General features: G+C 40.4%; 1 protein-coding gene across 1 annotated transcript in view; it reads right to left on the reverse strand.

The window, feature by feature from the left end:
* ero1a (endoplasmic reticulum oxidoreductase 1 alpha) overlaps nt 1-21,984 on the reverse strand; it is a 36,109-nt gene extending 14,125 nt beyond the window's left edge. Inside the window, exons 1-11 of the mRNA XM_072568719.1 lie at nt 21,563-21,984; nt 13,011-13,130; nt 12,835-12,918; nt 10,932-10,970; nt 9,904-9,989; nt 8,284-8,357; nt 5,656-5,776; nt 5,495-5,541; nt 1,659-1,667; nt 743-769; nt 379-471 (exon numbers count right to left, since the gene is read on the reverse strand). Coding sequence (XP_072424820.1) covers nt 379-471; nt 743-769; nt 1,659-1,667; nt 5,495-5,541; nt 5,656-5,776; nt 8,284-8,357; nt 9,904-9,989; nt 10,932-10,970; nt 12,835-12,918; nt 13,011-13,130; nt 21,563-21,667 — 805 coding nt within the window. The 5' untranslated portion in view covers nt 21,668-21,984. The remainder of the gene's footprint in view (nt 1-378; nt 472-742; nt 770-1,658; nt 1,668-5,494; nt 5,542-5,655; nt 5,777-8,283; nt 8,358-9,903; nt 9,990-10,931; nt 10,971-12,834; nt 12,919-13,010; nt 13,131-21,562) is intronic.
* Between the last annotated feature and the right edge of the window lie 3,020 nt (nt 21,985-25,004).

Consider the following 25,004-nt stretch of genomic DNA (forward strand, 5'->3'; position numbering starts at 1 on the left):
TATGACTCTTAAGTTACTCAGTTCAATGGCTATGTGAGGATGGATAAGCATCCATCTTTTCTCGTCAGCGATGCCCAAATCACATAAAAGAATTAAAATGAAATGTGTTGAGGAGGTTGGTGATAGTTGCCATCAAAGAGGTTGGTAGTATTCAATTGCAGTTGTTTCAGGACCATAAGTACTGTGAAATATATTTATTTCAGCAAGGTATGAAAATGTATAAAACTGACTGGTCAATGAGGACCCCCTACATTGCCACATCAGTGGATTTATTACGTGCTTCCAGCAGAACATTCAACATTTAGTATATTGTTATCACTGATCACAAGAGTGTTGGACAACAGATGGAAAGGAACAAGAATGAACTTCTACACCTACCTCGTAATAAATATCGTGCACTAAGATGTATGTTGATGCTTGTATGCAGACCAGAAACTGCTCGATAGAATGATCGTTTCTCTAAACACAGTCCTGAAACAGAAAGTTTGTTTCATTTTTTGATAATAGTTATTAGTATATAGATTTCTGATCTAGCTTGTACTTTATAGTTAAGACTGTTGAAACTCTAGTAATCCTATTAAAGAAAAACAAGTTGATATATATTGAATATTTGACTTTTGTTTGACAAGGGCTTCAACACTAGTTTCTAAGAAATAAGATAGGCACAGTCCTATTTGATAATATATGACTATTACTATTCACTAAGGAGTCAAGTAAGCTGAGAATAAGAAAATGCAATTACCTTGCAGCCAGCTATAGAAGGTTCCATCTATGTGAGAAAAAAAAATGCAATCTTAAGTAAAATTCTTTGATGCAATTTTCATTCTTATGATGAGTGAAAAGTTGGGCACTTAAATCAAATAATACTTAAATGCAGAGTGCAAGAAAGATTTTCAGGTCTGGCTTGATTCAGAGAAATTGAAAAGCTTCTATTATTCTTTGCACACTTAACCCATTCAACAAAAGTATTTCTTAAATTATTAAATCAATTCTGTTCTGGAAACAGGATTCTAAAAATGAATGGAATTAATTTTGTTGTCAATGCAACTGACTTTTAAACAGCATAGGTGATCCAATGAACTACACTACTGTAATGACATTAAATGATCAACCATTCTGTGCATCTGCTTGAATAAATTCTAAGAGGATTGTTGAGAGTTGCAGAACATCTCACTTTTCCTGAATAAACAGGAGTGAAGTTGCTGCTTGCAATATGAGAGAACAAGCTGGCAATTGACAAGTTGTTGCTAAAACATCAAAAAACCTTCAGTATTGTTAACACACTTGCTTTGATAAAACAGATCTGTGATTTTAGTACCTGTAAATAACAGATTTGCTTTGCTGATATTGCTTTTAAATTTCCTGTTACATTTGTCATTTAGCTTTGTTTTGTTGTCAAATAAATTCATGTTAAAAAGCTACAACAGTCTATATTAAAGATGGCTGATAAATCGTAAGTAAGGACATGTGAAACTACATCATCCACACAACGAAATGCATATTCTGCAGTTTTAAAGTAAACTGTCGCCTTTTTTTGGAGATTCTAAAGATGTTCCTGTGGTCCTCAGAATGAGTATTTCACTGCAATGTCAAAGCAGGCTACAACTGCAGATCAAAGCCAACAGCTGCATCATCCAAAGTTCAGCAACAGAAATTACCTTCATCACCTGCAAAAGATAAATATACCAATTCAAAAGACTACTAAAAACTTCTAATTTCTCATACTTCAACATTTAAATTAAACATTGAAGAAAGTGATTTTCACTTCATCTGTAGATTTATCAAATAATATTTGTATGCTATTAAAAAGGTGTCTTTTTTATTCAGTCAAAAGATGTGAGGAATCACTGGCTCAATCAACGTATATTGTCCATACCTAATTGACCTAGAAAAAGTGGTGGTGAGCTACCTTCTTGAACCGCTACATTCCTTGCTGAATAGATAGACCCACAATGCAGTCAGGGAGAGAGTATGAGAATTTTTACCTAGCGACAGTAAAGGAAAAATAATAGATCTAAGTCAGGATCATGAGTGGCTAGGAGGGGTACTTGCTGGCAATGGTGTTCCCATTCATCTGCTGCCCTAATGCTTTAGATGATAGTGGATTTTGAAGATGCTGTCTAAGAAGATTTTGAGTTCTTTCAGTGCATCTTGTAGATATAGATGCTGCTCCTACTGTAGTAGAGGGAGTGAATTTGCAAAGTGTTAGAGGGAGTGCCAATTAAGTAGGCTGCTTTTATTTGGATCCTGTTAAGCTTCTTGAGTGTTGTTGGAGCTACATCCATCCAGACAATTGGGGAATGTCCCATCATATTGTTGACTTGCTTTGTTTGGAGGAGGGGCAAGATAGGAGTTAATTCCCACAGAATTTGAGCCTCTGACCAGCTCTTGTGGCCACATTTATGTGGCTGGTTTCAATTCAGTTTCCAGTCAGTAATAACCCCAGGAATTGATAATGGAGATGTCAATGATGATAAAACAACTGAATGTCAAGGGGTGATGATTAGATTTCTTCTTGCTGGAAACTGTTATTGCCTGGAACTTGTATGGCACAGACATTACTTGCCACTTGTCAGCCCAAGCCTGCATATAACCCCAGTCTTGCTCATATGGACATGAACGGCTTTAGCAACTGAGTCGCCACAAATGACACTGAAGATTGGTTGATGATAGCACAATAATCTTATCATGGATAGAATGTAATTGATGCACCTGAAGATGGGCGAGCCTAGAACAGTATTCTGAGGAATGTGGGCACTTGTGGCGCTGTAGTAGTGCCCCTAACTCTAAGCCAGGAGGCCTCTATTCAAGTCACACCTGCCTCGGAAGTGTGCAATAACATCGCTGAACAGGTTGGATTACAAAATATGTACTCTGGGGAATTCAGGGCTCTTGTGGTTCTGTGGGTGTGTCCCTCTCCTTCTCAGCCAGGATCTTAGATTCAAGTCCCATCTGATCCAGAGGTGTGTCATCACACCTCTGAGCAGGTTCATCAGAAAATATTGAGTCTGAGCAATATTACATGTTGTTTGCAAGCCGATTTTCCTGTATTGTAGCTTCTCAAGGTTGACACCTTATTTTTAAGGTACGTGTGGTATTGCTCCTGGCATGCCCACTTACACTCTTTATCGAACTAGAGTTGACCTCCAGCTTGATGGTAATAGTGGAGTTGAAAACTATTATATGAGGTTACAGATTGTGGTTGAGTACAGCCTGTTGCTAATGATCCATTGCCCTTCATGGATGCCCAATCACATTATTAGATCTGTTTAAAATCTATCCCACATTCAGCATGGTGGTAGTGGTAAAGGATGCGATCCTCCACAGAACATGGAACTGGAGTCTCCACAAGATCAATGCAGTCATGATCAGATACATCTGCTACAGATAGAATGGTGGGGAAATGGTTAAGTAAGCTTCTCCCTCTTGTTAGTTTCCACAAGATCTGCCACAAACCTGGACATAGCAGCTAAATCCTTTAAGACTCAGCCAGGGCAGAAGTTAGGTCTCACTCCCTCAAGATCATAAACTGATCTAACTACCAATCAATCAATATGACACCAGAGTGGATGGGTTTGTTTTTCACTCTGCAGTATTAACACTTTCAGACCCTGTCAAGCCCATATTCAATTAAAAAAAGCAAACGTCAATATCAATCCTCTTTTATCCTACATTCAAATTCTTTTGATTACACAGATGCAAAAGAAATCTGTGAAGACCAGTGGGACCACATAATCATCTACATTCTGTCAATGGGAAAAAGGTGCATTAATCTATTAAGCGCATTGCATTCTGGCCATCCCTCTATAATCCATCTGCTTTTCATTTCAACAAGTATCTTTTGTTGCACATTATCAAAAGTCTTCTGAAAATCCATATTTCCTTTCACTATATCAATTATGAACTCAGAGCTAAAAGATAAATAATTTTTCCAGCACTAATACAAGTTTCAATCCATAATTTAACTAGTTTCTTTTATTATACCAGATTCAAAACTCAAAGTTCATAGTGAAATATTCTTTCCCTTCACAGCAAAGTAAGAAGATACTAGTAATGTATTAGTTTATCTTAAAGTTTGTCACTCTCTAATCCCAATTTTCAAATAGTTCAGAAGAATTATGCTATCTCTTCTATGACCTTCTTCAGTATTCGGGAATGCATAAAGTCCGGGCCTGATTACTTTTCAATATTAGTCCCATTACTTTAAGTATGCAAAAAAAACTGCCATATTCATCTCCAGTTGGGAATCTTCCACTATCTTTCTCAAGTATTCATGTTGTTATGCCATTACACTCTGATAAAGATGACAGAAAATATGAGAGCATCTCTGCTTCTGCCATTCTAGTTCTTGTAAGAACTAAACATCAGAACAGAAGTTTGCATTCTACCCAATGAGTCAATAAAATTTGGAGCTAGGAAAAGCACAGCAGTTCAAGCAGCATTAGGGGAGCAGAAGAGACAACGACTCAGGTTGGAACCTTTGAAATCCACTGCTCTTCTGATGCTGCTTGACCCGCTGTGCTTTTTCCAGCTCCACACTTTATCAACTGATTTTCCAGCATCTGCAGTCCTCACTATCTCCATTCCACCCATTGCACCTCTTCAATTACATCATGGATGATCTTCATCAAACTTAATTGGTTCCATATCCATCATCAATATCCTTGCCTAAATTCAATCTCATCAATCTCATCTCAAATGCCATATAACCCTGCATCACAGCATTTGAGGAAATCTTTGCAAATTTACTCTACTCTTGTGTGAGATAATTTTTCCATATTTATTTTGCATGTGATCTAGTTCTAACGTTAACATTATTCTCAATTATTCTAGATTTTTACCACTAAAGGATATAGGTTCTCTGCATGAACCTACTCTATCCCTTGTTAATTTTAAATCCCTTAGACTTGAGGAATTACAAATTTATATAGTCTGCTCTCATAACATGACTTGCTTAATTTTGGTGAATCTGTACCAAGACAGATTCTAAGGCAATATATCTTTCCTGAGGTCTGTGCCCTAAATTAAATGTAATTTACATGGGAATCATTAGTTCCTCATGTTACATTCCATCCACCTTCTCTTGAAATAGAAGGTCACATTCCTAAATACCTTTTGCACTATTGCACCAACTTCAGGGATTTGAATATGTTGACACCCAAAGCTGAATGCACGTTCATAGTTCCTAGGCTCCCAATATTGAGAATATTACTTTCTCAAATCTAAAATAAGAAACCTCTCACTAACCCAGGATAGATTAACATTTTGTTATTTGTTCTCAATTAAAATTGTAATCAACTCAATTGGTTAGCCGTATTCAGTTTTGTGAGGCAAATCCCCTGTTTTCACTATTATACACACGCTCTGTCATGGTATCGCTAAATGAATTTAGTAAGGAATACTTTTATGTTGATGGATAATAAATTACATAGTTACTCAAATTGTCCAAAGCAATTGTTTTTAATACAGAAAAAAAGTCACATTGTTAACTCACCTCTGCCAGGAAGCAATGGGTTGAATGGTCTTCTAATGGAGTTTGGCCTACAGTGAGAACAGAAATAAGTAATTGCAATCTTGACACTATACACAGTTTAATGACTGACTATAGTTTGTTAAAGAACTGGTAGCACTTTGTCCTATTGATGAATTACATACTTGAAACAGTTTTCCTCATAGATACTATTCCAGATCTTCCATGCTTCTGGACCTTTATAGCCTGTGTAACGTTCAGGGTTGAGAAGCAGATCTACATATTCAGCGTCTGGACAGTGTTCATCTGAGGGACAAAAGTTATATTTCATTCCAAGAATTTATCCTTCTTCAATTTAGAGCAGTTTCTCTCAAGAGTCATTTGGCATTGGACGATGCTATTCAACTTCATGACAGGACAGTTTGACCTGTATGTTTCATGAAACATATCAACTTAAGTCAACAAAATCTGCAACTTTATCCTGTGTGTGCCTGTGGTAGAGAAAGATGCACAAAGGCTAATGCTATAATTTGCTGACTTTGCTTCAGTAGAATTCTATCTTTCATGTTTGAAGTCTATTGAATAGTAGTCCCTGCTGGGCTTTGCTAAGTCACATGGAGCCTCCAATTCTACAAGATGTCAATGTAGTCATTCATTATACGTGTCTATAATTCCATCAGTTTCTTTCATTGGATGAATAAGGACAAATTACTGCAGATGCTGGCAATCCGAAATTTAAACAAACAGCGAACACCGGAGAAACCTAGCAGGACTAGCAGCATCTGTTGAGAAAGAAACAGTGTTAATGTTTGATTCTGAAATGGTAGTAATATTCCAACAAAGCTCAATGCAAGGAGCAACAATATTTTTCTGCTTAGGAATCTTACAACCCTAGGACTCAACATGGAATTCAACAACTTCACAGCATGATTACACGTCTTACATTTCGATTAGAACATTAGCAAATTTGCTGATGATACTAAGCTGGGTGGCAGGGTGAAATGTGAGGAGGATGTTAGGAGATTACAGGGTGACCTGGACAGGTTAGGTGAGTGGTCAGATGCATGGCAGATGCAGTTTAATGTGGATAAATGTATGGTTATCCACTTTGGTGGCAAGAATAGGAAGGCAGATTACTACCTAAATGGAATCAATTTAGGTAAAGGGGCAGTACAAAGAGATCTGAATGTTCTTGTACACCAGTCAATGAAGGTAAGCATGCAGGTACAGCAGGTGGTGAAGAAGGCTAATAGCATGCTGGCCTTCACAACAAGAGGGATTGAGAATAGAAGCAAAGAGATTCTTCTGCAGCTGTACAGGGCCCAGGTGAGACCACACCTGGAGTATTGTGTGCAGTTCTGGTCCCCAAATTTGAGGAAAGACATTCTGGCTATTGAGAAGTGCAGCGTAGGTTCACGAGGTCAATTCCTGGAATGTTGGGACTACCTTACGCTGAAAGACTGGAGCGACTGGGCTTGTATACCCTTGAGTTTAGAAGACTGAGAGGTGATCTGATTGAGACACATAAGATTAGATTAGATTAGATTAGATTACTAAAACACATAAGATTATTAAAGGATTGAACACTCTGGAAGCAGGAAACATGTTTCCGCTGATGGGTGAGTGCCAAACCAGAGTACACAGCTTAAAAATAGGACAGAGATGAGGAGAAACTTCTTCACCCAGAGAGTGGTGGCTGTGTGGAATGCTCTGCCCCAGAGGGCAGTGGAGGCCCAGTCTCTGGATTCATTTAAGAAAGAGTTGGATAGTGCTCTCAAGGACAGTGGAATCAAGGGTTATGGGGATAAGGCAGGAACAGGATACTGATTAAGGATGATCAGCCATGATCATATTGAATGGTGGTGCAGGCTCGAAGGGCAGAATGGCCTACTCCTGCACCTATTGTCTATTGAACTCCCCTGCCCAATTCTTGTTTCTATTTTGTCCACATGCTGTCAGCAGAATGGATCCATTTTTCTGTTTTCCACACCTATCATTCACACCTACTTAACATCTCCTTCTCTCTTTTACTACTATTACCATAACCCTATACCTTGTGCTCTAATTTGGAGACACTGGTGTTGGACCGGGGTCTACACAGTCAAAAATCACACAGCACCAGGTTATAGTCCAACAGGTTTATTTGTAAGCACTAGCTTTTGGAGCGCTGCTCCTTCATCAGGTGGTTGTTCTCCTAAAGCTAGTGCTTCCAAATAAACCTGTTGGACTATAACCTGGTGTTGTGTGATTTTTAACCTTTTGCTCTAGGCATCCTCACTGTTCACTCCTCATCCACTCTGTCAACCATTGTATTCCAGCTCCTTCAGTTCTGAAGCATCATTATGACTTGAAACCTTAACTTTGTTTTTCTCTCTCCACAGATGCTACCAGACCTGCTGAGTTTCTCTCTTTTTATTTATAACTGGATGGGAAAGCTGTGGATCTCCACTGTAAAACTGTCTTAAAACAACTTCTCACTCTCAAATGGAACGGAGTTTCTGTCTTTTGTCATCAGAATAGGGTTCTAGCTTATGGAGTGGTAGAGAGTAAGTGATTATGAATGATTACAGCTAAGAATAGGTCATTGGATCTGCAAGGTCCATGCTAGTCCTAAGTAAATTACCAAGTTCTAATGGGATATGCTCTCAGTCACGCTAGCCATCTACATTAGAAATGTTACTGTGGTCATTATTTAAATTGTAAATAGTTGATGATGTCAGTGCATGATACAAAAAGCAATGAAATCAGACATTCCTGTGTAAACACATAATAAATACAAACACTTATTTCAAAGGTTAATGATAAGGTCTCACCATCAACTTCACAGAAGTTGTCTGTAGAATCATCATGTCTGTTCCAGTCCAATACTGCTTGTTTTGTTTCTTCACTAAAATAATAAAAAATGTTTAAACTGATTAAGTAGTAATCACTCAATGTAGATAATGGCCCCCATTTTAAGTAAGTTGTGAGCATTGTGCAGGCATGTATCAAGACAGATAGCAACTCATCAGCTCTTCTGTTGCACTTGGCCCAAGAGATTTTAACACACAGGCCTCATCTGCATTCTCACATGCTTGCTGAGTCCAGTCCGAGGTTTCAGCTGGTGGTTCGGAGCGGGATTTTGGATATCAGGGAACGAAGAAACAGCTATGTTGACCCTGCAAAGTCCTCCTCTCTAACACCTGGGGGCTAGTGCCAAAATTGAGAGAGCTGTCTCACAGACTAGTCAAGCAATAGCCTGACACAGTCACATTCACAGAAATGTTACAAACACCACCACCACCATCGCTGGATATGTCCTGTCCCATCAGCAAGACTGATCCAGCAGAGGTGGCGACAGAGCGATATACAGTTGGGAAGGAGTCGACCTGGGAGTCCTCAACATTACCTCGAGGCATCACGAAGTCTCATGGTTTCAGGTTAAACATGGGCAAGGAAACATCCTACTAATTATTACATACCATTCTCCCTCGGCTGATGAATCAATATTCCTCCATACTGAACATCACTTGGAAGAAGCAGTGAGAATGGTAAGGGGACAAAACCTCCTTTGGGTGGGGGATTTAAATGTCCACCACCAAGAGTGGTTTGGAGTAGTGCTACTCATCAAGCTGGTCAGGTCCTAAAGGACATAACTGCTAGACTGGATCTGCAACAGCTGGTGAAGGAACCAACAAGAGGAAAAGACATACTTGCCCAGATATATCCTGTCCTTAAAAAGCAAGACAAGTTCAACCCAGCCAATTACCACTCCATCAGTTGACTCTCGATCATCAGTAAAGTGATAGAAGGTGTCATCAACAGTGCTGTCAAGTAGTACATGCTCAGCAATAACCTGCTCAGTGACGCCTAATTTGGGCTCTGCCAGGGCCACCCAGCTTCTGACCTTATTACAGCCTTGGTTCAAACATGGACAAAGGAGCTGAATTCCAGAGGTGAGGTGAGAGTGACAGCCCTTGACATCAAGGCTGCATTCAACCGAGTGTGGCATCAAGGAGCCCTAGTAAAACTGGAATCAATGAGTACCAGGGGACATACCTGGCACATAGGAAGATGGTTGTGGAAGAAACCAAAGAAGTAATCTTTTATCTCTGGTTTCAGCTACTCTTGTCACTGGGTTGCCTGTTGAGACCTCGGGTTAAAAACTGCAGTGAAGCCCTAGCCCAATCACAGTCTGACCTCCATGTGATAGAGTGCTTAAAACAGCAAGTCATAACCGCAACCCAAAGGTTGGCAACCTGTCTGATGGGATTAAGTTGCTCGGCCATTTTAACTGTATGTTCTTCCAGTTTCTTCCTGACAGTCAGGATTATAAACATTTCCAATATCACAAAAGCAGTATTTTTTTAAGATCAGGCTGCAAAAAAATGTTATCCATGCAACAGAGAGACAGTGGAATTTAATGATGCTTGATCCTGTGTCATTTCAATTACCTCAATGAATTGTTGACAGCACCAAGCTTCTCAGCCTTTTCACAGTCACGGTCATGTTGGGAAATCACATTTGCTTCCATTGTATACTAGAAGTTCATAGAATTAAACCAGTCAATTTTTTTTTAATACATGCACCATAGCGTCGGTAACTGCATTACAAAAGGCACCAAAAATAATTTTCCCAAAATTTATTGTGTACGATATATTGAAAGGAATTTCTTTTTTTTTGTATAAAGTAGTAGCATACAGTTCCAGTAACTTGGAGAGGGAAGGATGTGTGAGAGTATGTAAATGGAGATGTGGTTTTTAAATTTGGATCTTATTTGTGGGAGAGTCAAGAAAAAGTGGAAAGATTGTAGGAGCATGGGAGAAGGACAGGCAGGAGGTACTGCTGGGTCCAACAGAGACTGTGGGCTCAGGAAGTAGGAGTGGAGTGAATGGATAGCATAAATAATAAAAAGGGGAGTGATCGTGATTGCTTGTGAACTGTTATTAACTACATAAAGCATGTACTTGAAATCTTATTGTAAAGAACAACTCAAATTTCAACAATTCAAATAGGTAATGCAAGAATATCAAACAGTCCACCAATATTACACATCTGCTTGTTTATAATATTCACCAGTGTGTGTAGTTCTGAAATAAAATGCTAGTTGTCAAGGATTTAGTCAAATAGCACACTGCAGAGCCAAGGGAGAAAGATGTGACAGAACAGAAACTCAAGCTTTGACCTTATGATTTGAGGCCCCATCTGGATCCCTGAATAACACTATTGTCCTATTGATTATTCCTAATAATTAATATAAAATTTCTTTTCTGAAAGGTTCTTTGTTAGTCTGGTAGTTTCAACCTTTTACAGAAAAAAATACATTTACTCCTTAAATTCTTCATAATTGATTGTCTTAACCAATGTAAAAAACATGTTTAGAATAAAAATATGAAACTAAGAGTTTTAAATCAGACAGTAATTCATGCATCCATTTAAATACTAGCACGTGCACCATGAATTAAATTTGCAAATGTCATACCTTTAAACTTTCTGATCTAATTCCTGCTGGTATTTCATTCTGCAGAAAAAAAACATTGTGAAATAACTTAAATGGAAAAACGTATCATTTGAATACACCATGAGATACCATTAAGGATTAATCTAATTAGCTCCCATTTTAGAATCATAAAGAGCTACAGCATAGGAAAAGGCCCTTCAGTCCATAACATCCGTGCCAGATGGAAACAACCACCTAACTATTCTAATCCCATTTTCCAGCAAACTATCCAGTGGCATCACAAGTGGACATCTAAACACTTCTTAAATGTTTGGAGGGTTTCTGCCTCTACCATCCTTACAGACTGCTCCAGATTCCCACTATTGAGTGAATAAAAAAACCATTTCCTCACAGCTCCTCTAAACCTTTTGTCCTTAATTTAAATCTATGTCCCCAGTTAATGATACTTTCTTTAAGAGTAAAGTTCCTTCCTGTCTACTCTATTTACACCCCTCATAATTCATTACATCTCAGTAATATCACCGCCCCACCCCTCAATCTCCTTTGCTCGAAGGAAAATAAAACAACTCGAGTCAGTCCAATCTATTTTCATAACTAATAGTTTCCAGCCCTGGCAACATCCTGGTAAATCTTCTCTGCACTCTACCCAATGCTATGACACCCCACCTACAATGTGGATTCCTGCACATAATACCATAGTTGTGGCTGAACCAACATTCTCTGCAGTTCCAGGAAATACTCTCTGCTTTTAAACTTGATACCTTGGCTAATAAAGTCAAGCATACCATAAACCTTTTTAACCACTTTATCCACCTGTTCTGATTCCTTAAGGCATCAGTGTACACACATCATTCATCATGTTTGTTCTGCCCAAGTGCAACACCTCACATTTATCTGGATTGAATTCCATTTGTCACTGATCAGCCCACCATATTCTCCTGTAATCTGAGGGTAGCCTCCTCACTATTTACCACCCCACCAATTTTTCTATCATCCACAAACTTAATGATTAACCCTTCTATAATTCATGTCTGAATCACTTACTTAAATCAGAAATAGCAAGGTCCCCAACACTGACTCCTGGGGATCCAACTGGACACAGACCTCCAGTTGGAAAAACACCCCTCAACAATCATCCTCTGCCTCCTTCCACTAAGCCAGTTGTGTATTCAATTTGCCAAATTTGCTAGGATTCCAGTGGTTCTTATTTTTGCTATCAGTCTCCCACATGGGATCTTATCAAAAGACTTGCTGAAATCCAAGTAGACAATGTCAAAAGCATTGCCCTCATTTACATACGTGGTCATTTCTTCAAAAAATTCAATCAAATTGGCCAGACACGACCACCCCTAAACAAAACTATGCTCACGGTTCTCGAATACACCTTCCCTCTCCAAATGTAGATTAATTCTGTCCCTCTGAATTGCTTCCAATACTTTCTCCACCTCTGAGGTTAGATTGACTAGCATGTTGTTTCCTGGTTTATCCCAATCTGCCTTTAACTGAATAACACTAACACATTGGTTTTCCTACATTCCTCTGGCACCTCTCCTGTGGCCAGAGAGGAATTGAAAATTTTTGCAAGTGCCCCTATTATTTCTTCCCTGCCTCACTGAACAATCTGACATTCATTTTATCTGTCCCTGGATATTTCTCTACTCTCAAGCCTGCCAGGTCACTCAAAACCTCCTCTCAGTCTACACTAATTTCTTTAAGTGTATCACAGGCCTTCTCCCTGAATTCCATACCTATATAGTCTCTCTCACTAGTGGTAGAATGCTTTTTTTACCTAAAACTAAAACATTTAATGAATAAATAATTATATGGTATTACTGCTCCCTGTCCTTATTTCTTTTAAAAATTTACCTCTATCCACATTCCCTCCTCCCTGTATTTTAGTTTATAAAAGAAATGATGATCTTACAGGCTCACAAGGTTGAACAGCACAATCTCTCAGACCACAGTGACTACTATCTGACCAGAATGGACAAGGCTTCTTTAAATTCACCTGTAAAGATTGAAGTGAACAATTTAAACAAATCTGAGAATCATAGTACATAACCAACACAGATAAATACAGAAGAAGATATAACAACATACCTTGTAATATCTGAAGTAATCACTTTCTAGCAGTTCTTGTATTTTGGGAAATAGCTTCTTGTTATTAAAGTCTTGAATAGTTTCAATATCACAAGTGCAATCGTCGAGGTATCCTGTCAGCTACAGTTAAAGAGTTTAAATTATCATCCTTGCAGTGTCCTGTAAACTGACTAAATCTTAGATCCTTTGCAAATATGCAGAGAATAGACTACTTTTATCACATTGTTTTCTGAAGCAAAATTGTTCAAAACTGGCACTGAGCAAATTAAATCTCTATTGTGCAACACAATTGTACTGAGTTGAATTACAAGACTACCCGTAAATCATGCTCAATAGCATAACGGGCTCCCTACAGGGCAACAGGATGAAAAATACATTGCTGGAAAAGTAAGCTGATAGTGCAGACAACACACTGAGGGCAAAATGACATTTCCATCAATCATTAAGTGTTTCAGTGCTGCCATATAAAATAGAGAAACAAGGGAACCATGCCATTTGAGCCTAAAGGCAGTTTCACTATTCAATAAGATCATGCTGATCTGTGACCCAATTCTTTTGCTCCACATTCCTCAATATCTTTTGTTTATCAAAAATCAATCTCAAATTTAGAATTAACAATTGACCTAGCATCAACTTCATTTGCAGGCAAGAGTTCCAATTTTATATCACATTTTGGATGCAAAACCATATCCTAATTTCAGTCCTGAAACATCTGGCTCAAAATTGTAAATGTGTTCCTTAATTCCTGGCTCCAGCAGAAACAGCTTCTCTTTCTCCACCTTATTGATTCGCCTTAATATCTTTAAAACTTTGACTCACTTTCACCTTTCAAAATTCCAGGGAATATAATCCCTGGGTTTGTATTAAAAGGAAACTGTTTCTATACATAATCAGTCAGATTTTTAATTGCAAATGTACATCCTAGTTACAGGTTGCTGCAGGTATGACACTTGCCATTTTGCTTCAAGAACCGAATGCCTGAGCTTCACAATATCCCTCAAAGCATAATTTTCATGGTTTTTAAGGCATTGCCTGACTAAACGAATGCTTCGTAATAGCACAATGCTAGATTTCTCAACAGTAACTGATGAGAAAAAAAGACAAATATTTCTGTTGCAACAAATATGTTATATCCATTCTCTAGTGGGTAAATCTCTGTCTTTATGAACATTTTCATTTCGTTTGTGCAAAACCCATATTAGATTGAAGAGGAAGGGATAAAGAGAAGGATCACATGTTGCACAATAACCATAGAATTTGCTGACATGACACTCCAATTCCATAGGACAGAATGGACATGGATAATTTGGTATACTTCCCTTTATTGGTCAGAGCATTGAGCCTTGGAGTTGGGAGAACATGTTGCGGCTGTACAGGACTTTGGGTAAGCCACTTTTAGAATATTGTCTGCCATTCTGGTCTCCCTTGTATAGGAAGGATGTTGTGAACTTGAAAGGATTCAGAAATGATTTACAATGATGTTGCCAGGGTTGGAGGATTTGAGCTATAGGGAGAGGCTAAATAGACTGGAGCTGTTTTCCCTGGAGAGTCGGAGGCTGAGGGGTGACCTTATAGAGGTTTATAAATCATAAGGGACGTAGATATAGTAAATAGACAAGTTCTTTTCCCTGGGGTTGGAGAATCCAGAACTAGAGGGCATAGGAGGGGAAACATTTAAAAGGGACCTATGGGGCAATCTTTTCACACAAAGGGTGGTGCATATATGAAATGAGCTGCCAAAGGAAGTGGTGGAGGCTGGTATAATTACAACATTTAAAATACATCTGGATGGCTATATGAATAGGAAGGGTTTAGAGGGATACGGGCCAAGTGCTGGCAAATGGAACTGGATTAGTTTAGAGTATATGGTCGGCATGGACAAATTGGACTGAAGGGCCTGTTACCATGCTGTACATCTCTACGACCCTAAGAACATAAACTCCATGTTAAAAGTACAAATAAAGAATAATGAAAGATTGACATACAGGTTTATTGATGTAAATTATATTTCCTGTCAAAACAAAATTTGAAAGTTTAATAAGGGGAACATTTTCACATCACATCTGACCAGATGTCTGTTAACTGACTCCAAAAGCCCAATTTTATTTTATAGTGAATGGACTTTAACTGAGTCAAGGTCAGGCCCTCAGATTACCAATTCTACAATAAAAATCAATGGGCAGGTAATTTACTTCATGGATTCAATTTTATGGAGTGCCACAGTCTCTGCCCAGTCCAGCCACAATTCCAATAGCTGTTCTGTAACAATTTAAAACAATTAAATTCTGTAGCCCCCATCTCATTAGCAAGTCCCAGCTTGAAGAGCACTGGCCAATCCAACTGACTGCCAGCTCTAGTCCCAACAGTGCCGAAAATCTGTTGCTGGAAAAGCGCAGCAGGTCAGGCAGCATCCAAGGAGCAGGAGAATCGACGTTTCGGGCACGAGCCCTTCTTCAGGAATGAAGAAAGTGTGTCCAGCAGGCTAAGATAAAAGGTAGGGAGGAGGGACTTGGGGGAGGGGCGTTGGAAATGCGATAGGTGGAAGGAGGTCAAGGTGAGGGTGATAGGCTGGAGAGGGGGTGGGGGCGAAGAGGTCAGGAAGAAGATTGCAGGTTAGTCAGGCGGTGCTGAGTTCGAGGGATTTGACTGAGACAAGGTAGGGGGAGGGGAAATGAGGAAACTGGAGAAATCTGAGTTCATCCCTTGTGGTTGGAGGGTTCTTAGGTGGAAGATGAGGCGCTCTTCCTCCAACCGTTGTGTTGCTATGGTCTGGCGATGGACGAGTCCAAGGACCTGCATGTCCTTGGTGGAGTGGGAGGGGGTGTTGAAGTGTTGAGCCACGGGGTGGTTGGGTTGGTTGGTCCGGGTGTCCCAGAGGTGTTCTCTGAAACGTTCCGCAAGTAGGCGGCCTGTCTCCCCAATAAAGAGGAGGCCACATCGGGCGCAGCGGATGCAATAAATGATGTGTGTGGAGGTGCAGGTGAATTTGTGGTGGATATGGAAGTATCCCTTGGGGCCTTGGAGGGAAGTAAGGGGGGAGGTGTGGGCGCAAGTTTTGCATTTCTTGCGGTTGCAGGGGAAGGTGCTGGGAGTGGAGGTTGGGTTGGTGGGGGGTGTGGACCTGACGAGGGAGTCACGGAGGGAGTGGTCTTTTTGGAACGCTGATAGGAGAGGGGAGGGAAATATATCCCTGGTGGTGGGGTGCGTTTGGAGGTGGCGGAAATGACGACGGATGATACGCTGTATATGGAGGTTGGTGGGGTGGTAGGTGAGGACCAGTGGGGTTCTGTCCTGGTGGCGATTGGAGGGGCGGGGCTCAAGGGCGGAGGAACGGGAAGTGGAGGATTTACGGTGGAGGGCATCGTCGATCACGTTTGGGGGGAAATTGCGGTCTTTGAAGAAGGAGGCCATCTGGGTTGTACGGTATTGGAACTGGTCCTCCTGGGAGCAGATGCGGCGGAGACGAAGGAATTGGGAATATGGGATGGCGTTTTTACAGGGGGCAGGGTGGGAGGAGGTGTAGTCCGTTTTATAGTAAATGTCCGTGTTGATTCGGTCGCCCGAGATAGAAATGGAAAGGTCTAGGGAGGAGTCTGAGATAGTCCAGGTGAATTTGAGGTCGGGGTGGAAGGTGTTGGTAAAGTGGATGAACTGTTCAACCTCCTCGTGGGAGCACGAGGCAGCGCCGATACAGTCATTAATGTAGCGGAGGAAAAGATGGGGGGTGGTGCCAGCGTAGCTGCGGAAGATGGATGTTCCATACTGGGAGTGCAGGTAATTCCAACATGCTTAGTAGCTTTAGGTAGTTTGATTGCTTGACAAGTGGGGTGCGAATTAGTTTCAATAAGTTAAAGCTTCCAGGCTTCCTGCAATGACAGGGACCTCCCATCGTAGGTGAAATACCAACAGTGCCAGATGAATGTAATTATTGACCACTTAAGGGCCTCAATAGGCCCAAAGATGGGCTAGTAACCTGACACCTTCAAATGGGCCAACTGGGCTAGTTTAAAACAGCCCAATGACTTATCAATGCATCTCAGGCAACAAATCACACAGGTGTCCCCAGAACTACTGAAAGGGAAGCTCTTAATACACTACAAATGATCTACGTTATAACCTGAAGACAGACAGTCTAATTATGGCTAACAGGCTGCTTAAAATTGTATGATTTTTCAAAACTATATCAGTATTTGAACTCCTCCTGTTCATAATATATGTCAGTGATTTGAAGTTGGGGACCAAATGCAGTACTTCCAAATTTGTGGATGATGCAAAGCTAAGTGGGAATGTGTCAGGAAGATGTAAAGTAACTTTAGGCGGATTTAGACAAGTTTTGCAAACTAGCAAGAACTCAGTAGGTAGAATTTAATGTGGAAAAATATGATGTTATCCACTTAATAGGAGAAAGTGTTGCAGAGTATTGCTTAAATAGTAAGAAATTGGAAAGTGTAGATGTACAAAAGGACCTAGGTGCCCTTATTAATGTCACTGAAGGCTAACATGCAAGTGTAATGCGCTATTAAGTCATAAATGGAATGGTAAATGTTACTGCAAGAGTCTTTGACTATGGGTGTAGTGAAGTGGAGCTTGGTTAAGCTGCACCTGGAGTATGTTGTGCAGTTTTAGTCTCCTTATCTTGATATTATTGCCATCGTGGAAGTGCAGTGAAGTTTCATCAGACTTGATCCCAGAAAGGTAGTACTGTCCTATGGAGATGAATTTGGAAAATGGACCCTTTATTCTTTAGAAGAGAATTCTATTCGAAGAATGAGGGGTGATCTCATTTAAACATATGACATACTGAAAGGAATACCGGGTAGATGCAGGTAACATTTTCCCCAGATTGAGTATTCTGGAAACAGGGGAAATAATTTCAAGATAGTGGGGTATACCATTTAGGTCAGAAATTAGGAGATTTTTTTTCTTAAACTCAACTGGTTGTGAACCTTTGGAATTCTCTACCACAGAGGGCTGTGGAAGCTCAGTCTTTTCATATGTTTAAAGTAGAAATTGATAGATTTCTGAATAGTAAGGGCATAGAGGGTTTGGGGATGAGGTGGCTGAAAGCCATTGAGGTGCTTTGTGGTCATGATTATCTTAAATGGTGGGGCAGGCTTAACGTGCTGAATGGCCTACTCTTTTTCATAAGTCCTCATGTTTGTAAATTTGTGTTACATTTCAACAGATAAATGTACCATGATCAGCATGTCCAGGTATATCCACTTTTCCCAGGATAATAATATTTTCATTAGATTTGCTAAAATATGCATTTGCAATTTAGTTTTTAAAAACTCATTTATGTGATACCTCAGTTGAAAAGAGCCTTTGAACTAATTCTAATTCTCCCTTCAACAATTTTGTTGTGATTGTGTAATAAAGAACATGTCCTTTTTATTTTTCTGTCTTTTTCAAATGGTGAACAGAAATGAGAAAATAACTTAAAAACCAAGGATTGCTGCACTTTGGAAAGCAAGGAACCTAACTCTCATTGTAAGCATCATTTTGCTTACAATACAGTAAACAGCTTGAGGCCGTGAGAAAAAGATGGAGAGAAGCCTTCAGACCTCCACCAGCTCAAGAGCTCTGAACTCCGATCACTGAACTACTTTCCCAGTTTTCACTCCATCCATAATCCATGTCTTGTTTTCCTTGCCTGTGTGTATAAGGGGGAGTATATAAGGCATTAGAATTTTAATTTGTTGCAAGGCGATGGTTCGTAATTGTTTACCTGCAGCTATTCTCTAATTATTTGTGAAAAATAATTAACTTTGTTAAGTACAGGAAGCTGATCTGTGCATTCGAACAACTTGGTCTAAAAGGGAATTCTGCATCCTTTTTAAAAAATCTTTAACTTTTGTGACAAGTATGGGTATAGCAGAGCTAGAATTCCAACATTCTAATTCACAGAGGCATGACAATATTTTACCATGCAAAAACACACAATTCTGATTAAAATCAATACGTAGATAAACTGAGACTGAGAACCCACAGCTTCATAATCACAGGCTGGATTTCTGTCACTTCCATACTCACTGTCAGAGCTTATCCTTATTAATATGGTTTAGGAGTTCATCGCCACCCAATATACTCCATATGAAACATTATACAATCAAAGAAAAGTCTGTATTTTGTAAAAAGAATGATTATTATAATTTCCAAATACGCTATAGGGGTGGCATGATGGCTCAGTGGTTAGCACTGCTGCCTCACAGGGACCTGGATTCAATTCCTGCTGAAGCGATTATGCCCGAAACGTCGATTCTCCTGCTCCTTGGATGCTGCCTGACCTGCTGTGCTTTCCCAGCAACACACGCTCGACTCTGATCTGCAGTCCTTATTTCCTCCTAGTTGATTTTAACCTTAATGTGAAGCCTCTTCCAAGGATGCTTACCTTGAGGAAGTTCTCCTCCTCTCTCTTCAAAGATCTCCGTAGGTACCTTTTATATCTTTCTCCTCTCACCCTGAACTATCTGGAATCTCCAAGTTCTAAGTCTAGCCATAGTGTTAATGAGGAGAAAGAGAAGTTACGTTTTGATCTCATTAATGCAACTTTAGGATCGAGAAGCAAGTTGCTTTATACTAATGCTGATATTGTAGTGCAAATCTGGAATCAGGGCTCTGCCTTAGTGACGACAAGTACTTGCGTTTATATAATGCCTTTAATTCAGTAAAACATCCCAACATCAAACAAAATACTGCAGGTGCCAGAGATCAACATTAAAAACAAAGTGAAAAACTGAGCAGATTTGGTCACAACTGTGGAGAGGGAAACAAAGGTAATGTTTTGAATCCAACTAACTCTTTCCAAATGAAGGAGGCTGGCAGAACAGCATTATTTTACACTTTTTATTATAAAACATCTCAGCATGGCTCAGGGGTGATTATCAGACAAAAAAAGGCACTAGGTAACATTTAAAAACCAATAAATATTATTTCAACGTCATTTGTTGGAAATCTCTCAAAGTCAATAAGTCATAGAGGTGTACAGCACAAGAACAGACCCTTCAGTCCAACTCGTCCATGCCGACCAGATATCCCAACCACCTGCCAGCACTTGGCCCATTTTCCTCCAAACCCTTCCTATTCATATACCCATCCAAATGCCTTTTAAATAATGCAATTGTACCAGCCTCCACCATTTCCTCTGGCAGTTCATTCCATACACATACCACTCTCTGCGTGAAAAAAAGTTTTAGGTCTTTTTAATATTTTTCCCCTCTCACTCTAAACCTATGCCCTCTAGTTCTGGATTCCCCCACCTCAGGGAAAAGACTTTGTCTATTTATCCTATCCATGCCCCTCATGATTTTATAAACCTCTGTAAGGTCACCCCTCAGCTTCTGATACTCCATGGAAAATAGTCCTAGCCTATTCACCCTCTCCCTGTAGCTCAAATCCTCCAACTCTGGCAACATCTTTGTAAATCTTTTCTGAACCCTTTCAAGTTTCACAACATCCTTCCAACAGGAAGGAGACCACAACTGCACGCAATATTCCAACAGTGGCCTAACCAACATCCTGTACAGCTGCAACATGACCTCTCAACTCCTGTACTCGATACTCTGAATCAATTTAGTTCAAGGCAGAACCCAGATTTAGTTATGGTTCTAGTTCATCATCACAATCCAGTGTCTCATACTAAATAGGTCTGGTCTGGATGTTCAAAGATAGAACTGGATAAGGCTGTGATGCCTTCTCCGCAGGGAGAAAGTGAGGACTGCAGATGCAGGAGATCAGGCAAAACGTGTGGCGCTGGGAAAGCACAGCAGGTCCGACAGTATCCGAGGAGCAGGAACGTCGACGTTTCCCGTAGAAGCTCTTCATCAGGAAGAGTTTGGGACTCATGCCCCCTCCACAGTTAAATGTTCTGAATATTCACCATACAAGTTCCCCTCATCCAAGCAGTTAGTAACTTCAGAAGAAGTGGGCATAACAAATGACAACACTTCGACATGCAAGTTCAGTTGAATATCTGCAATCCTACGGGTAGGGATGAAATTTTCTAGCTTGACTTGGTAACTCACTGACTTCAACGTGCATCGGATATCTTATGAACCAAAGGAAATGTAACTTACCATGGGTTGGAAAGGTGATTGTTAATTTGTAAAAGTCCTCACACAGACACACCCTCTGATTAATAAGCGGAGTTGTGATTAATACTTGGTGACTTTTTCTTTCCTCGCCTTGACTCTGACCCGATACAATAGCTTTCTCATTCCGCACTGACTACGTGCTCAATCAACCGTTCACGTCTCAGACAGGGGCGAGCTGGCATCTTGCACAAAGCAATATCAACACGGTACCTATCGCATCCAAACTTAGAAACAGCATCAAGTATAAAAGAAGGTGGCCTTGCTCTGCACCAGACATACCCCACTGTTATTAGCACTCTATTTGGGGGACATCTCTAGACTTAATGTCCTACATGGTTCTCATAAATGTGAGGGGGAGGGGAGGTTTACACACGCAACAAAGTAACTATGTTTTACACAGTTCAGATAAACCCTCACATATTCACATGAAATTATCAACAAAGATCCACCGTGTGTTACCTGATAGGAACATTTTTGTTCATCCACCTGTCTCTTTAAAGTCTGATGGTCTTTACACCGGGCTGAAAGTACACAAGAAAGCAACAAAAGGACCAGTGTCAACATGATAAGAAACACTTAATCTCGCCTTATACGATCAAATAAGCTGCTCCGATCCAAATTCTACAAAAAATAATTGCCGGAGTGAACAAACTCGACTCATTGAAAGTTGGCTGGGAAAGAGAAGTCCCGCCTTCTTGTAAATTTCACGTTGCTTCCTGGTCTGGTGTGTAACATCAAACTCGCACGTCGCCACATTGCAAATACTTGGCAAGGATGGGGTCTTTGCGTATGTTTGATTTATTTAAAGGTATACAGTCTGATGTATTATATAACACATAAAGACTCGCATACTGTTCTATACAGAAAATTGTATTTTTTAATGGCATGACTCTTGAGTATTTTAGCGTCAGTAACCCCAGTTCCGCCTTGGACTGAACTGATTGGGTCCAAAGAATGACGTTGAAATAAGGTTTATTGGTACAGACTGCACAACATGTTTGTCCTCAAATTAGTAGGCTACGTTTTGCAACTGTACTTCTTTAAATACAAGATTTCAGGTTATTCTTTCACCAAAGAGTGGAACAGAATCAAGAATTGTCTCACATATCGATGCCAAAGTTTAACAACAGTCACAGGGATATAATGCAAATTATGTAAACAGTCTGGCGATCTCATTTGTTTATAACCATGAACCGTAGAAGTCTCCAAATCAAGTCTGACTGGGAACTATTTCCCCCTGGGTAGATTCATTATTAATTGAGAAATAAACATTCAATTTATTTGCTCGAAATCCTAACTACAATAATTTCAGCATCTATCACTAAAGAAAATTAATCGAGAGATTTGGGTTAGGCTGACAAAGTCGGTGGTTATTGCCCTTTCCTAATTGCCCAGAGGACAGGAAAGAGTCAGTTAGGCTTAAGTGGATCTGGAGTCACATGTAGTCAAGACCAGATAAAGATCTGAGACATTTTTTACAACAGTCTTGTTCTAAGACAATGTCCCTATTTAGGATTCAAATTATGGAGCAACATTTTTGCTGTTGTTATCTTGACCAGGATCCAAATGTTATAAGACCATAAGACATAGGAGTGGAAGTAAGGCCATTCGGCCCATCGAGTCCACTCCGCCATTCAATCATGGCTGATGCGCATTTCAGCTCCACTTGCCCGCATTCTCCCCGTAGCCCTTAATCCCTCTAGACAACAAGAACCTATCAATCTCGGCCTTGAAGACATTTAGCGTCCCGGCTTCCACTGCACTCCGTGGCAATGAATTCCACAGGCCCACCACTCTCTGGCTGAAGAAATGTCTCCGCATTTCCGTTCTGAAATGACCCCCTCTAATTCTAAGGCTGTGTCCACGGGTCCTAGTCTCCTCGCCTAACAGAAACAATTTCCTAGCATCCACCTTTTCAAAGCCATTTATTATTTTGTACGTCTCTATTAGATCTCCCCTTAATCTTCTAAACTCCAACGAATACAATCCCAGTATCCTCAGCCGTTCCTCATATGCTAGACCTGTCATTCCAGGGATCATCCGTGTGAATCTCCGCTGGACACATTCCAGTGCCAGTATGTCCTTCCTGAGGTGTGGGGACCAAAACTGGACACAGTACTCCAAATGGGGCCTAACCAGAGCTTTATAAAGTCTTAGTAGTACATCTCTGCTTTTATATTCCAACCCTCTTGAGATAAGAGACAACATTGCATTCGCTTTCTTAATCACAGACTCAACCTGCATGTTTACCTTTAGAGAATCCTCGACTAGCACTCCCAGATCCCTTTGTGCTTTGGCTTTATTAATTTTCTCACCATTTAGAAAGTAGTCCATGCTTTTATTCTTTTTGCCAAAGTGCAAGACCTCGCACTTGCTCACGTTAAATTCCATCAGCCATTTCCTGGACCACTCTTCTTTACCTATGGAATAACTGATCACATATTCTTTTAATTCACTTGCCAGCTGTTCTTAAACGTCTTCACTCAAATGTAAGGAGTCTTCATGTTTTCATTTTTAGAACAAAGAATAAAGTTGTAATAAATAATTGTTTCTATTATTCTGCTAGATTTAACCAATTCCATAATCTCCTCCAGTAAACTGGTAGAGATTGACCAGAGAATTGTACACATTGGAACCAAGAATACAAGAAGGGAAAAGGATGAGACTCTGAAGGGGAAATATAGAGAGTTAGGAAAGAATTTTAAAAAGGAGGTCCTCAAGACTAGTAATATCTGGATTACTCCTGGTGCTACGAGCTAGTGAGGGTAGGAATAGGAAGATAGAACAGATGAATGCTTGGCGGAGGAGCTGGTGTGTGGTAAGGATTTATATTTTTTAGATCATTGGAATCTCTTCTGGGATAGAAGTGACCTGTATAAGGAGGATGGATACTGTCTGAATTGGAAGGCTACTAACATACTGGTAGGAAGATTTGCTAGAGATGCTCGGGAGGATTTAAATTAGTAAGGCTGGGGATGGGGTGGGGAAGGGAGATAATGAGGAAAGAGATCAATCTGAGACTGGTACAGTTGAGAAAAGAAGTGAGTCAAACAGTCAGGGCAGACAGGAACAAGGTAGGACTAATAAATTAAACTGCATTTATTTTGAAGTGAGAGATGGCATGGGGCAGGGTGACACAAGGCACACGGACACACAAGATGTCTGCTGAGCCATCAGTTGGCCACTTGACACATAAGGAGAAAGTGAGGTGCAGATGCTGGAGATCAGAGCTAAAAATGTGTTGCTAGAAAAGCGCAGCAGGTCAGGCAGCATCCAAGGAGCAGGAGAATCGACATTTCGGGCATGAGCCCTTCTTCAGGAATCCTGAAGAAGGGCTCATGCCTGAAGCGTCGATTCTCCTGCTCCTTGGATGCTGCCTGACCTGCTGCGCTTTTCCAGCAACGCATTTTAAGGACTTGACACATAAGTTGGTCGCCGGACCACAATATGCAGAGCAAATACACTGAATGGGGCCACCAGAATGCCAGCACAATGCACACACAACCTACTTGGTTTGTTTAAGGCAGGTGGGGGAGAGAATACACATGAGTAGCGTATACTACATGCCGAAGTGTCTGGGTCCAGCCAACACCTTATATAGAAAGGCTAACAGCTTGGTACGGACCCAGTACAGAGTGCTAATAGCTGCAGGAACCGTCCTTCTCAGGAAGAGCAATTAGCAGTCATTACTAGACCAATAGACTTCTGTGCAGACATTGAAACTAACAATTCTGGATTAGTGGTGCTGGAAGAGCACAGCAGTTCAGGCAGCATCCAAGGAGCAGCAGTTTCGGGTAAAAGCCCTTCATCAGGAATAAAGGCAGTGAGCCTGAAGCGTGGAGAGATAAGCTAGAGGAGGGTGGGGGTGGGGAGAAAATAGCATAGAGTACAATAGGTGAGT

This window comes from Chiloscyllium punctatum, chromosome 4 (genome assembly GCF_047496795.1).
Source record: "Chiloscyllium punctatum isolate Juve2018m chromosome 4, sChiPun1.3, whole genome shotgun sequence".
NCBI lineage: Eukaryota > Metazoa > Chordata > Chondrichthyes > Orectolobiformes > Hemiscylliidae > Chiloscyllium > Chiloscyllium punctatum.